This window comes from Chroicocephalus ridibundus, chromosome 3 (assembly GCF_963924245.1).
Source record: "Chroicocephalus ridibundus chromosome 3, bChrRid1.1, whole genome shotgun sequence".
Taxonomy (NCBI): domain Eukaryota; kingdom Metazoa; phylum Chordata; class Aves; order Charadriiformes; family Laridae; genus Chroicocephalus; species Chroicocephalus ridibundus.
In genome coordinates, this window is record NC_086286.1 from 88836036 (window position 1) to 88851940 (window position 15905).

Genomic DNA, 15905 nt, shown 5'->3' on the forward strand with positions numbered 1-15905 from the left:
TTTGGAAATCTTTTGCATGCAGTTGTAAGACTTAACCGTTGCCCCTGTCATTTAGAATTTATGGTACAAAGAGCTAAAGGTGAGAAATTTTGAAAAGAGAAGGAGAGAAATCATGGGAGAAGAGATGTGACATTAGTGCTGGGATTTGAAAAAGAAGGAATTTCACCACTAGTAGTTGGTGGGCTATCCAGCTACCAACTCTTAAGTAAATTTGTATAGATTTTGTTCTGAGTGAAAGAGCTAGAGAAAGTGGTGGTGTGTTAGTCTTAGTTTTGATGTTCGAGTAATAGATTTTGATGAAAACCTCTGTATGTTGCCTGAACCTGTAGATGTTTTAGGTGACTGAAAACAAAGCTTTTAACTGTTTGTGTTGGGTTTTTTTATTCAAAGCAGTTGTAACATCTCTTATTGTACCACATTTGTAGTGATGATGCAAGTATTTTTTTTTAAGTGCTAGATCTGTTGAAGTATTAGGTGCTATTTTGTCATTGAAGTTACAATCAAAGCATGTAGTAAAACCAGCAGTGAATATGAGAGTGCGGAGATAGCAAATTAAGCTTATTTGTAAAAGTAAAGCAGTTTGCATGTTTTTTTCTGTTACTTACACACCTCCTCTTCCCTCCCCACGGTTTCTTTAATTTTTGAGAAAATGCAAATTAGTTTTAGTCTCGAATAGATTTACGTGGCTTGAAAATCAATGTTGTCTGTAGATTATTCTTACTTCTAAAGAACTGGCGCCAAGTTATCTAGTTGAATGTATATTGAATTATTTTTTTTTTTCATAAAGCATCTCGTGTGCAGCTTTCAGCTCTCTTAATGTTGAATTGATTTAATCCTCTGCTCATATAAGTTTTGGTTTTTTTTTTTTTTTTTTTTTAACTGATATGTAACATCTTGAAATACTCATCTTGTATGTGGAGAAATGCTAGTTGAGCTGATCTATAGTGAATGATGATTATAGTCATAATGTTGGAAGAAAGTATTTATTTAGGGTGCACCGGCGGTACTGTGCTCCTGTAGTCAGATCTGCTGATTTCTAGAGGCAGGGTCTGTGCAGCCGCCAGGACAGCTGCCCGTGTAGACCGTTTGCCTGCAGGGTTTCTGGGGGATGCTCGTTGCTCTGTTTTGACAGTAGAGATCTGGTGGGCATTGCTTGTAAAAAGCAATGGCGAATTTTAGAAAAGACTACTGATAGCTTGTTATTTCTTCATAATTAGGACTTTCCAAGGAGAAATGGATGAATTATGAAAAGTTCCCCCTCCCTCCCCATCCCACATATATCCAAAAACTTTTACAAGTATGAAGAGTTCTTTGCTGAATGAGTCTTCAAAATATGCTTGCTTTCTTTCAAAATACTCTGTTGTGGATGGTCAAACTCCTACAATCTTTTACATTTAATCAAGTGTTTCCCTATTTTGTGCTGTCAAAGAAACTGTACTGCAATCCAAATGGGTTAGTTGCTCTGTGAAGATTTGTGTCTCTTCGCTGTTTGTATCAGAGGCTATTCAAGAACGTGAAATGTTGTGAACTTTTAGAACCATTGAGCTATCTTGATCATTGGTAGCGCTCCTGTTTTCTTCTCTTCTTTTTTGAGTTTCTGTGATTTTGACTTTTCTCAGAACTGTAAGAACACTTGTGCTTTTAGCACGTGTGTGCAAAGTGAAATGAAAGGATCAGTGAAATAAAGCTCAGTTTAGAGTCACGCCCTCAGTTCTGGTGTAGACCACCAACACGATTAGTTATAGCATGATCAGGCATAAGTTCAGTTACAGCAGCTCAGGTGGTAATTAGTAAAACTGAGGTAACTCAGGTTTGACTGAGACACTGAGCTTGGACTTTTGAGTCTTCACGTCAACTTTGTCTCTCGTGTGCTTACTTTTTGCACTGCTGTTAAGCCATGGTGTTCCCTGTCTGATCATTTAATCACATCTTGATGACTGTATTGTTCTTTTCACTGGTCTTACTAAGTGCAATCACATCTTGTTGGTTCTAAAAGGGCATTTTTCTGGTCTTTTCTGCTTTGCCAACCTTCTGGCTCCCACAACAGTTTCTATCTTCCTTTACCATATCAGTCTCAAGCTGCTAGTCTTTGCTTTCAGTTGCTTGTGGTATATACTCAGCACCTTTATTACTTCTCATTCACTGCCAAGATGTTGACTTGTTGCATCTGGCCTTTGATGCTAGTTTCCGCTGAAATTTCTTCAGTTTATTTTCTCCAGTCAGAAGGTGCGCTCTCCTACGGCGCTGCACAAGTTTGAGAAGACCTTTGTGCAGCTGCCTTGTTATTCTTCCTGAAACTCTACTTTAGTACTCTTGTTGCAAAGATCAAAGAAAGCTTTACAAAGATAACTCAGGTGTGTTACAGCTGTCATGCTGTTTATCATTTCTTGTGGTTTTTAATCTTTTATTCAGTGTTTTTTTCTTTCTCCTTGTCCACTGTTTTTTCCTGTGTACAGAATGTTACCCTGTGGAGCAGTCTACTGTGGGATTATCATAGAGAAGTCCAAATCAATGACCTGGGCTCCCAAATACTGTCGTAAAGAAATTGTTAGAAAATTCAGATGTCTGCAACTGAACCAAGCTAACAAGTTGCAGGTGATAGTGTAGTAAGCTTTGGGGTTTTCTTTTGTGTGTAACGTGAGGGGAATCTACCTTGGCTAAATTTGTCAGTGTTTTAATGAGAAGTGGCTCAACAGTTGGCTGGGACTTTGCCGTACTGTGGTGTTAGATAACCAGTGGTAGACAGGAAAAGGGGTTTCTTTTAAATGAAACCCTACGGATTTATACCAGGCAAAGTTCTGATCCACTTAGTAAAGGAAAAACTGGAGTAAAAGATCTTTTAGCTGAATCAAACTGAATTAGCCTCATGTATTTCTTACAGCATTAAAAACTCTGTTAGTTTTAATAGATTTTCAGGCATCATTTTATGTGGACACAGCAACATACTTTCATATGTATTTTTTTTCCTGAACTTATATCTTTGAAATATTTTCTTTGTGATAATTGCGTTGAATTAAACTATCTATTTCCCTGAAGAAATAAGTTTAAACTTTTAACGGTAAAAAATTCCTTCTAAAATGTGTTTTTATAACATTTGTCATGATCGCTTTTTTTTAGCACTTAATAGAAATCAAAATAGTAGAGATATAGGATATACCTCTAAGTATAATATCCTTGCCTTTGCAGGTACATGATGCTGATTGATGGCAAGAATGAAGTTTATATGATTGATAGAGACAATTCGATTTTTCATGTATCTAATCTGGAATTTCCCTTTCGCAAAGATCTTCGCACACATCTAACAAACACTCTTCTGGATGGGGTAAGGAGCATACTGTATAATTATTGAAACAATTTCCATGCCGTTTGCTTTTGTTCAGAAACAGGGCCAAGCTTTTAGGCCTGGATCAGCGAATTGTTGGATTTCAGGTGTAATATAGATGCAGCCACTGGCTGAATGTGGGAATCGCACTTAATAAGTAATTTCTTATCTACAGAATAGCAGTGATGACTGCTCTGGGGGGAGCTGTTCGTCTTTGAAATAAATCAAGGTATTGAGATGACATTCTCTGAATATGAGAAAATGCTTGAAGAGAATCTAAAGAAATAAATACATAACTTCATCTCTTGTTACACCTTTACATTTTGATACAGTAAATGTGGTCAATTTCATCCAGTTAATGTAAATATTTCTAAAATTTGATAAAATTTTCATCATATTTTGATAGACTTCTGTGAACTGATGTCTTTCTTTCTGTCACCTTTATTTTTAGCTCATCTGAGTTATTGACTGATTTTGAAGTGGTTTACTTACGTTTGTTTAAGACTAAAACATTTCTACGTTGTCATGCTAATGTAAATTATGTAAACTTGCTGATGAACTTTATAAGGTAGTTGTAAAACAAGCTGTGAAACATCTGTATTTGTTGTTTGAAGGCTGGCCTGGGGTATTCTTGGTAAACTTTTCAGAATGGTAGCCGCAAGAAGAGATTACTTCTTTCTTGACCTTCCTGTTTTAGATGAGCAAAGCAACTTCATTAGCTCTTATACTATATACACCTGTCAATGTAGATGAATGCAGTTTCCTATCATGTTGCAGTAGCATTGGAGGATCTCTACGTTGCTGTCACTCTTGCTTGCTGAAGTACTGAATATCTGAGATGATCATCCATGTTGGTCTTCTGAAGCCTGACGCACCTTTCAGATATGGGAGACCATATTGTCATTGTTAACTTTCTTTCCTTTCTCAGCCCTTTGTTGTCAGTATCCTTCTTGAAATGTCACTTCTGTGAATGATCTGTCTTACTGAACACACATTTACATATGAAGCATGTGTAAATCGAATCTGTGAGGATAATTATTGCACGGAACAACGTACCGTCTCAGGGACAGGGGAGCAGATAATGAAATATTTTCCTCCACCTCTGCTTCACTGAGAAATTGAGAGCATAATTCAAGAAATGCCATGCTGTCACCTCAAAAGTGGTTGCCCAAGCTGTCATGTCTGGTAGGAGCCTCTTCAGCCAGGCAGCTTCCTAATGGCGTATATAATAGTATTCTTAATGGTTCCATACTGTTGAGATAAAAAGCCTGGTACTAATTTTTTTTTTCCCCTGCTCTTTTTAAGGCTCTTGAGAAAGTAATGGCTTGCTGGTGTCCATATGGTGCAATCCTAGGTGTTTTTCAGGGAAACTGCTGCTCTTGTTTTTGCATCTCAAAACAGATGATTTAGTAAGGGTGGCTAATACGTACGTGGTGGAAGACAGGGATGCACATATATTGAGATATGTGCATAAATGTGGCTGTGGGGCATGGGGGAGGGACTCTGATCTGGTGTGTTGTGTTTGCTAGATTTATAGTTTAAGTCTCTTAGGAATAAATGAAGTTCTCTCAGTTACCCAGGACATGAACTATAACTTCACTTAATTTGTTGTTTTGTAAAAATTTGACTGTCACAGTGGTTTTCAGTATTTCACTGTATTGGTACAAAATTAGTCTTACTGTGACCCCCAACCCCCCGCCCCCTGCAGTTTTTCAGGAAGTGGAAAGCAAAATGACATTCAGTGAACAAGTATTAGTGGAATGAAGTACCTTGAGATAAAACTAAAACCTTTCAATGGATATATACTTTTCATAGTGCAGAGTTCTAAATATATTTAAGTATGGTCACTTTAAAAAAAAAAACAAACAAGCTGTGCAGGGAATATTTTTCTTTTCAATTGAAATTCCTTTCAACAGGTTTGAGAATAAAATTTGCCTATTATTTGAAGCATCAGAACAGCTTAACTTTGTAGTTGAATATTTGTTTAATGTTGGTGCCAAATGATGATTTCCATGACTGTTTCTTTACTCTGGATAATATGCATGATTCCTTTCTTTTTTTTTAATCCATAGGAAGAAAAATTTGGCTTTTTTGTGTTAACATATTTTGGTAATTACTGCTGAAGGGCTGCAGAAGTTATTTGTTTAATTACAGGTTGAAGTAGTTCGTACTTAACTGCCCTTGAAGTACCTTTCTCTCTCTGAGAATGAAAGTTTAGAATGAAGTGGCTCAGTTTGCATTGCTTTACAGTAATCTTAAAAAGTGTGAGAAAGAAGGAAAGACAAAACAGAGATATCGGTGCCATGCAGCAAAACAACTACTTGGGTTAAGAATACAAAAGATTAGGTAATTTCCCCTAACTTTACTTGGAATGACAGTGTGTATAAAACTTTCTTAAAGACAATTTCCATTAATTCAGTGATCTATTAACTTGCTTTAAGGCTTCTGGTGTGAGCCTTTCATGTAGTTGTCTTTGAGAATTTCAAATGCATTTACGGTTCAGTTCAGGCTGAAATTACTTGGAAACAGTTCTTCCTGTGATCAGTTACGTCTTGGGTGATGAGAGATCTCCTGCAATACTCTGTGCTCATCTCCAGCTCTTCAGTTGTGATTGTTTTCCTGGCATGGAAAAAAGTTTTCTGCAAAGCTCATTAAAGCCAACTTGAATATTAACTACAGGTGATTAGTATAATATGAAGTATTCCTTTAGAAGCCAAGTGTTTTGCATCCACGCTGCTGTCTGAGGGAATGCATAGATTTTTGTTCAAGTGTTTTGGCTGCCATACAAGAAAACTAATTAGTGATTTTCAGGAACTTTTTTGGCATTCTGCGTAGTTTTGGAACAGTTGAGTAGATAATGCAGAGGCATTCTTAGGCTTGAAATACTTCTTTTCAAGTACAATTTTAGTACATTTTTGTATATATTTTATTTATATATAAAATATTGTTCATGCTTGGAGACTTGGGATGGCCAAGAACTCCAAAAGTGGAGGGCGAGATTGAGATTGATTTATGTTATTGTATCAGTACAGACCTTACTTATTTGTAAGCTCTCTCAGAAATGACGTAACTTTTTTGCGTTTGCAAAGGCTGACACTTTGTGCAAAACAGATTTAAAATAAACAACTTTTTCCATTCCTGAAAGACAGCGGTGGCTAGAATTGTGTTGAAGGTAAATGGACAAAGGAAAGGCAAGGCATGGCACAGGAGGAAGAGGAACAAACAGATGTGTGGTTAGGTCTGATTCCATTCTCTGTCTCAGCAAAAAATCCATTCTGCCAAGTGGCTGGTAAAATGAGATCCTTTGCTTTGTGATTAAATTTTGGATTATTTTGAGTCCAAGTTGCTTGCTAGATGTGATTCAAGGAAAAAAGGAAAAGTCCATGAGCATTGTTCTTCTGGTATTTTTCAAGCTAAAAGCTCTTAGCCCAGTTGCTGTTTCTAATACGCTATAAGACTGTGCTCTGCAGCACCAGAAGATTAAGAAAAGGAGATTAACACCAGCACAGTTTTGCCAGATTACATCGAAGAAACTGGCCATTAGACCTTTTTCTGCAAGCTCGCAGATTAAGCTAATACCTAAAGTAGCAGCTAAGGGACAAGCGGTAAAGATCATACTTACTAGCAGTGTTAATTTTAAAACACACAATAGCAGCTGTAAATCTACATGGGGCCTATCAAAGGAAATGCAGGGGTGCAGGTGCATCTTGTGGATACTTTTATGTTCTATTATCAAGTCATGTGAGTGGTTTTGGGCTTCAGTTTTTAGTTATCTAAAAACTGGCTTAAATGTAGCCTTATAGTATCAGGTTATTACTCAGATCGGAATGGGTGAGTTTGAATGGGATCAGTTTCTCAAATACTAGATTTTCCCCTCAGTCTGTGAACTTGCCTTTGAGGTCTGTTCCCTGAGGTGTTTTTCAATTCTCGTAATTTCAAGGAAGATTCTGAAATCAAACTGTTAAATAATGGTATGTTAGAGTATTTCTAAGCTGAATCCTTCTTATGATCACTTTACAGCTTTTGCCTTATGACAGTTGTATTGGCATAACGAATGGAGCAGTGAATGTTGTCATGATGGAGATGAGCCGCGCAGGAATTTGTCATCTCTACTGCTAGGGCATATTGTGCTATTGTTTATTTGCTCTGGTAGCTGGGATTTCAGTCTGGACCTGAAAAGAGAACAAGAGGCAGGGGAGGAAGAAAAGAAGTGAGGATGTGAGGAAAGAGGCTAGTTTGATCAGTAATAGAGTCAAAAAGGTTTATACTTGTCTGAAGTAGAGAAAAAAAATTCTTTATAAAATTAATTCTGTGTTAAAACTGAACATTCCGGAGAAGGTTTAAAAAGTCATTCTCGGTCCTCTTGGCTGTATTTTATAATTCTTCTTAAACTGAATATCCAGAGATTCAGATTTTGAAAATTAGGCTTAAAATCTTGTGATACTAGGCACTGAAATGCTTTCAGGGGTTTGCATACAAATGCTAGCGTTGCATGAAAACTGAGGCTCTCGATATGCATAGTGAGGAAATGAGTCCTTAAACCTTAAATATATGTTCAATTAATTGTATTTTAAAAATTTGTTTCACCTGCTGATGTGGTTGAAACTAAAGAAATATGGTAGCATTCTTTTGTTTCAGTTTTGCTTTGTTACTCATTTCACCTGGTTACTATCAGGAATTCTGACGGTACCTGTGATTAAATGATTTTTAGAGTTAGGAATAAGATATTGTAATGTTACAAAGGAATATTTTTCACTCACGGAATTAATATTTTATTTTATTTTTTTTATGATGGGGCAAGATGTGTAATGTCACTTCAAGTAGTCATTTACAACAAACGCGAATGCTGCATTTGGCTGTGAAAGCCCAATCTCCATCTCAGTGTTGTGTTCACAAAAGATGAGATTCCAAAATATTAAGTAGGCAACTTCTAGTTCCCAGTGGTTTTCGAGAACAGCAGGTTCATGTCTTCTAGTTTAGTTTTAGATGCTTCAGGATTTGTATTTGCTTTTAAACAATTCTGTGTTTTTACAACTGCTTGCTTATTTTTCAGAGCCAAACGTGGTTAAACACTAGGTACAATTCAAGAAGTTTGGTATGTGTACAGGCTGAAAATCAGTCTTACATTGAGACTCTTGTTTGGGTTTGCTTTGCAGAAGTTATGGATTCTAAGAGAAGTTAAAAGGTTGTAAAACATAAAAATGCTATTGACCTAGCAAGAAACAAACTAAACAAAATTAATTTGAGTTGATGTAAGGTTCTCTTTTGCAATAATTCTTGAGCTCACAATTTTGTTTTCATAATGTTATAGTGAAATATTTTTACCTTTTCCAATTGTTTTATCTTGTATCTGTGAATTTGGAATTTTAACTTGATATTAGCAGCAAAAAATCCTTAGCTTACAAAAAATCCTTACAACTAACTTTTTAGCCAAGAATTGGGTGGGAGAAAAAGGGGCAGGGAGAAGACTGATTGCATTTAGAAAACTGAATATTTCAAAGTTGTATCCGAAAAGGATCTACCTGTTGGTTGATTGTTACTATTTTCAATCACGACTAATTTATATGAAACTAAATATTTTTTATTAGTTTATCAAACTAGTAAGCTATGTCTAATTCATATAATAGGAAAGCGGAGTTACAGGTGTAAGCACCAGCATGTAAAATGTATATATTTTTGTATGTACCAGTAAGTTCAGGAAACACTTTTGTGTTTGGATGTTGATCATTAATAGTCTTTCTTCTAGCTGACATATTTTCAAGATTTACCAGTATATATATTGAAAGTTAACTGATTTCATGTGATACGGATAGTATCTGTGATATTTCCATTTGAAGGAACCCTACTGTTTAGTCACAATGCAACATTCAAGCAAATTGCAGTTTTCAGTGCTGCCTAGGATGCTGTTAAGATGAAAAGGTTCAACCTGAGCATAGAAAATGGATGTTAATGCTTGTTCTTTACTGCCTTGCTGTTGTACTTCTTATTGTAGGCAAGATTTCTGAAAGTGCTTGGTTGACTTAAGATCGTGGTTCTTACTAAGGTATCTAAAAACTCATTATGCACTCAGGAAAGGTAGTGATTTTGAAAGCTGTGGGGAAACCAGTATATAAATGTTGCAGATCAGAATGTGGAGCCTTGGTACAGCTTCCTGGCTTCTTATTGAATGCTTCATGAGAGAGATTTAAGACCATAATAATATTTTTATAATCTTGATCTATTGTAAAATCTTTTTGATAATAAAGATGTGGCCTGTGTTTGATTGCATCACGCTTACAGGTGCATGCACTATGTATAAATGTGTTGACATTCTTCTGTATTCGTGAAATAAATCTAAATGTTATCTCTTTTCTTTTAAGGAAATGATCATCGACAAGGTTAATGGACAGGTTGTCCCTCGGTACTTGATATATGACATTATTAAGTTTAATGTAAGTACTTCTGAATTTATTGCTTTTATCATTAGTTATTGATTCTCATTTCTATTTTAATCTTACTTGTCTAAATAAGAGCTTCAGAGTAAATTTAAACACCAAAAGTGTGGGGGTATTTTGTAGCTTGATAACCAGCAATGCATCAGAATTAAGATTGAAAGTGGCCTTGTAATAGACGTTGATTTATTTCCACCTGCTCAAGAAAAGATGGCTGTTTGAAACAGTCTGCTAGACACTGTTGGAAAATTTCCCATTTCTAGAGCATGTTTGAACTATTTAGGCAGTGAAATTGAGAGGGGATGGAGAAGTTAGCCTGCAAGTGGTGCATGTGTTACCAGCGCATCCCAGTGCTCTTTGTTAGGCTGCTCCATCACCACTTTCTCAAATTTCTCTTTGCAACCAGGGAACTGGTCCTCTGTTAAGTCCTCAAGTGCAAGCTCTCCTGTTTACGCTGCCTGCAGGGCAAATATGTAGTAAAGAAATACATTGTGGAAGTTGTGGAAAAGGAGAGGCCTTAGTTGACAGCTAGGAATAAAGTCTTTGTGGTCACAAGAAAATGAGAAACTTTTTTTCTTTAAAGCAGCTTTCAAATATGGTAAAGGTTTGAACATCACCAAAGGGCTCTTGTGTGTTATCTTTTATACATTATTTTTTTTATTTCTTGTTTTTTCCTCCCCAAAGTCATGATATATGTGGAATTTGAAGTTAGTTAGGGGTCTTATGGCAAGGTGTCCTGCTGAAGCTTATTTGAGGAACTAACCTTGTCAACATGTTCTATTTGTTAACCCTTATGATGAAATAAATTTTCTAGTGATTTCTCTGTTATGTCTAAGGAAGAGAAAATGTCCTTCAGGAAGGATCAATATAACCATATATGTCTTTTTAAAACAATATTTAAAATAATTTTGTGCAAACAGAAAGTGTGTACTGGTTTTGGTTGGGATAGAGCGATCTTGATGATCTTTTCTGTAACCTTTTCTGAAGACTAGGTGTTTCTGAACACTAGGTTTTTCTGAAGACTAGGAAACTGTTGGTTTCCTGGATCCCTCCTGTGATTAGGACTTTTCAGTAAGCAAAAATTCCTTTTAGAATTCTGAAAAATACAATCTTCTAAAACCACTCCTCAGCTCTCATTTTTCCTTTACATTTTCTTACTTGTTCTTCCACCTGTGATTCCATGTCTTTCCTTGTCTCTGCTCTCACGTTGTGTCTAACCTGCGATTGAAGTGTACAGTCCCCTGGTTCCCCAAGTTTGGCATATTCATATACTGTCCTAGTGAAATAATGCTTTCCAAAAATCATAATTGTTTTGGTGAAACACTTTTTGGGGTGGAAGGGGAGGAAACTCATTTGTAGCGAAGTGTCTGGACTTAACATGAAGAATCCCATTTGGCAAAAAAGAAAAATCTTCAGAGGGTTTCCAGAGGATTGTTAAAGTTTGGGAAGAGTCTGCGTTTCAGCAGGGCTGTAAACGCTTTGGAGCTTGTTTGGGGTTTTTTTGTTTGTTTGTGTTTGAAATGCACTGGGAATGAGATAAAGGAGGTAGTTACTACGTAATACTGTTTTAATGTCAAGGACAAATTAAGATAATGTTATCAGTATGAGTACATGCAGGGCTTCAGCTGCAAGAAGTCATTAGCAACAGTCCTACTACAAAGATTAAAAATCACAGTTGTTTTTAGATTAATTTTAGAAGCTTAATTATAAAAATGGGCACCCGAGGATGTTTGGCTTGGCAAGAAATGATCAACAGAATTTTATCACCAAGAGAAGTAAATATATTGAAAACTTGTAATTGGCAACAAAGGATAAGCTCCTCTTAAAGTTGTGTAAGTTAGATTTGTGTAAATTTTCCTAGCAGAGCTTCAAAACAAATAATTAAACAAAGCATCAGTCCTGTATAAAACCAACACATTCTCCAAAAAAACCCACCCCAAACCAGCCTGACAGAGAGCTGCGTGAGGTGCCTTGGAATTCAACATTGCTCTTTTTCATCTTGAAAGTAGTTGTGTCTTCTGAAGGTGAATGGTGGAGTTACTGTACTCACTGTCCATCGTGTGAGTTACAAGATTTCCAGCACGTTCCTTGTCCCCTGTCTCATCCTCCACAGTGACTCGGCATACTCTGCTGTTAGAGGTGCGACATTGCAGCTGGGGAAATGTGAATACAAACCCTGTTGATGAAAACCTTTGCTCAGGCTAACCTCATGTTTTGGTCAAGTCTAGTGAACTAGAGGTATTTGCAGCTGACCTTATTCTCAAATGTTCAACCTACTTTGCTTGTGCAGCATCCCATATTAGCTCAGCGTTACAAAATTTTCTGACTTTGTCAGAATATTCCTTTTGAAATATTGCATTCACTAATGCCCCATTAAGTCACAAAGGCTTACGTGCACTATTAATACTGCTGAGAATTTGTGTGTTAGGATGACCAACACTAACACAAAAACACAGAAGTTAGTACTAAAATAAGGTAATATATAGTTTTTTCAGAACGCACCATGTAAGATACACGTCAACTTGTGCTTCTCAGGATGACTGTAAATAGTACAGCAAAAGCTGTTAACTTATATACAGAAAAATCATGGAATTAAATTTTAAATACAGCAAAGTAATGTCATATAATTAAAAATGTCCATATGTCATTTACCATAATATCACTTTGAACTATTCTCAGTGTGTTTGGCCAGTATTATTATTGTGCTTCAAAACTGCAGTGTACTCCATTTTTGTGTTCTACTTTATCTTGGTGTTAGGGGGTTAAATAGTGTTAAAATTCGTGTTTGTAAGTGTAGCAGTTGAGACAGGGCAACCTTATCTCTGTTCTATGCCGCATGTCTCGGGCTTTTAACAAGGGGATATGTAGAACTGAAGACTGGTACCTAAATGAAGCCCAAAATGCTTAGCCTGGCTTCTCTGTGTCTAAGTTAACTAAATACTATGAACACTGTTGCCTTTTATATGCGGAAATTGTGAGAGGGCATGTTTATTCGTAAAGCTGTATGCTTAAAGGTTCAGCCTAAAAACCAAAGATCCCAAACTATACATAGTTGTGTTCAATTTGTCCCGTGCAGCTCTGGCAATTGAGAATTCAACTGTTAAGAGACCAATGTCAGTTTGAGATTTTAAGAGAAGCAGCAGTCTGCTAGTAACAGAGCAGCTGGGAGTAAAAGTAACGGTTTTCATTGTATGTACAATACTATGATTTTTGGGAGAACATCATGGAGCTGAGTGTCTCGGTACATCATGGGATCTTTCTCCAGACTTGGTCAGGATTTCACCTGAGCACGAACCAGAGGAGGTAAGGAAGTCACCTTAAACAAGGATGATGCGTTCATCAGGAGAGAATGGTAACAGAAACTTAACAGTGAGTAGGGGCTATAGAAACAAATGAAAGAAAAATGTAAGGGAGAAAAATGAGAGAGTGTGAGTGGGCAAAGACCTACCTTTTACAGCTTTTAATCCACAGTGTTATCAGTGAGGCTTATTGTTACCTTTTTGATTGTGCTGTGCTGTATCGGGAATAAACTACACCAGCCTTCTAGAAAGAACAAAAGGAAACTAAGGGAATAGACTGATTGAAATATTTGGCTCTAGATGTCTACACAGAAAAAGTCTTAGGAAGACAGAAAAATAAAAATTGAGTTTCAGTGATTGGGAGAGACCTATACTGGAGTTCTTAGGGAAAGCATGGAAATAATCTATCTTGGCTGTCTCTTTCCATGATAAGTTTTGTACTGAATTCTGATGCTTATCACCTATAGCTGCTGCAAAAGTCAGTCTTCAAGGATGCTGATGGAAGCCTTTTACTTCATTTCTTTTTAATCACTGTTTCTGTGACATCTAGTTTCTAGAAGCTTGTGGTACCACATCCCATTGTGTTACAAGAGATGCCTGTGTCAGGAAAAGTAAATGATTCTTCAGGAGATTAAGAAAGATCTTTTTTGTTGTCATCTTCAGACTGAATCGTGGTGCTGATTATTACTAATAGCAACTCAAAATATGACATTGCTGTGTCACTGCTTTCATCTCACATGCTAAAATAAAATTCATAGAAAGGAAGCTATATGCTAGTGACGTAAGCCCACCTTTCCACCTCAACTCTTTGAGGAAACCCAGAGCAATCCCTACTTTTTCTTTTCTGCTTCACTTGGTTCTTTATAGAAAGAGCAACTCAGAGTACATAAAATCATCTCTCAACACCCATCCTGAGAGACAGCATACACCTATTCTAATAAATAAAACTGTGCAAGGTGTGGGGTCCTGCTCCTGAAACTTTGTTCTCTTTTTAAGTGGTTAAAATGGTCCCTGGCGCAGTTTTGGCCCTGGCTGGCTACAATGCTCTTGTGCAATTCTCAAGAATAGTTTAACATTTAACATTGCTCAGGGACCATTCTTAGCAGACATTCTGTGATGTCGTCATCCTCCTTTGGAGAGTGACAGTATGAATGTCGTCAGACAGTTGGTGGCTTCAGGGGTAGAGATGAGGCCTTTGCTGTGTTGGTTCATGAACGTAGATGTACCCAGAGTGTCTTCTAGTTCACAGACTTGGGGCATACCTCTCTGAAGTTCAAAAAGTACTGTTTTGTGAAATGTCAGGTATTCTGCTATTAATATGCCTTTAGGGGCTTATGGCAGATGACAAGAAGGCTCCTTACATTGAAAAGAAGCGAGGAAATAAGGTGGAATAAAAAAAAGAATTCTGTTTTGGGGAGTAAAGGAAGATCCAAGAAGTATCAAAACTAGTATACCGCTTCTGCTTGTCTGTGGAGATGGTAGCACTAATATGGGAAAGATGTCATTATCCTGTCAAGTCATGTTTGGCACATGAAATGTTTCTAGAAGTAGAAATCAATTGTAACACAGTTTTTATTTTCTTACAACCTAAATAGAATTTTTTTTTCTAAGAAGAATCTTTTTCTCATTGAAAAATGAGAAATTATTTCTTAAAAATGCATGTGTTTATTCATAGAATCATGGAATAATAGAATATCAGGTTGGAAGGGACTTCAAGCATCATCTGGTTCAACTTTTCTTGGCAAAAGCACAGTCTAGACAAGATGGCCTAGCACCCTGTCTAGCTGAATCCTAAAAGTGTCCAATGTTGGACAGTCCACACTTCCCTGGGGAGATTATTCCAATGGCTGATTGTTCTCTTGTGTCCAGTCCAGAGATAACGTCTCCCTTAAGCCACCTTTTCTCAAGGCTGAACAAACCCAGTTCTCAGCCTTTCCTCATACAGTAGGCTTCCCAGTCCCGTGGTCATCTTTGTGGCCCTTTTCTGGACCCTCTCCAGCCTGTCCACATCTTTTTTTGTATAGTGGGGACCAAAACTGAACACAGTATTCCAGGTGTGGTCTGACAAGCGCTGAGTAGAGTAGGATCATGACTTCTTTATCTCTGCTGGTGATGCCCTTGTTGATGCAACGCAGCACCCTGTTGGCTTTCTTTGCCACTGCAGCACACTGCTCACTCATATTGAGCTTGTCCACCAGGATCCCCAGATCTCTTTCCACAGAGCTGCTCCCCAGCCAGGTAGATGCCAGCCTGCGGTGCACTCCTGGATTATGTTTTTCCAGGTGCAAGACCTTACACTTGTCTTTGTTGAACTTCATAAGGTTCTTGTTAGCCCACTCTTCCAGCCTATCCAGGTCTTCTTGCAGGGTGACTCTGCCTTCTGAAGTGTCTACTACCCCACTCAGTTTGGTATCATCAGCAAACTTCATCAGGGTACACTGGATCCCATCCAGACCATTTATGAAGATATTAAACTGCGTTGGGCCCAATATTGATCCCTGAGGGACCCCACTTGTGACAGGTTGCCAATTTGAAAAGGAGCTGTGTACCACCACCCTCTGAGTGCAGCCTGTCAGCCAGTTCCCCACCATCGCACAGACCACTTGTCTAGACCGTAACAAAACAGTTTCTCGAAGAGGAAGAGGAGGCTGTCGGAAACTGTGTTGAAAGCCTTGGAGAAATCCAGGTAGACAATGTCCATTGCTACCGAGCAGGTTACTTTGTTGTAGAAGGTGATCAGGTTTGTCAAGCACGATTTGCCCTTGGTGGATCTGTGCTGGCTTTTCCCAATTGCGTGCTTAATTTGACTTCTGATAGCCCCCAGGAGGATTTGTTCCGTAACTTTCTCAGGGA

The 15905-nt window shown here is 37.5% G+C and overlaps 1 protein-coding gene across 3 annotated transcripts in view; it reads left to right on the forward strand.

Annotated features, from left to right (window-relative positions):
• RNGTT (RNA guanylyltransferase and 5'-phosphatase) overlaps positions 1 to 15905 on the forward strand; it is a 189688-nt gene that overhangs the window by 49328 nt on the left and 124455 nt on the right. For all 3 annotated transcript variants that reach the window (XM_063330003.1, XM_063330002.1, XM_063330004.1), the window contains 2 exons: positions 3187 to 3322; positions 9682 to 9753. In XM_063330003.1, the coding sequence (XP_063186073.1) occupies positions 3187 to 3322; positions 9682 to 9753 (208 nt within the window). The remainder of the gene's footprint in view (positions 1 to 3186; positions 3323 to 9681; positions 9754 to 15905) is intronic.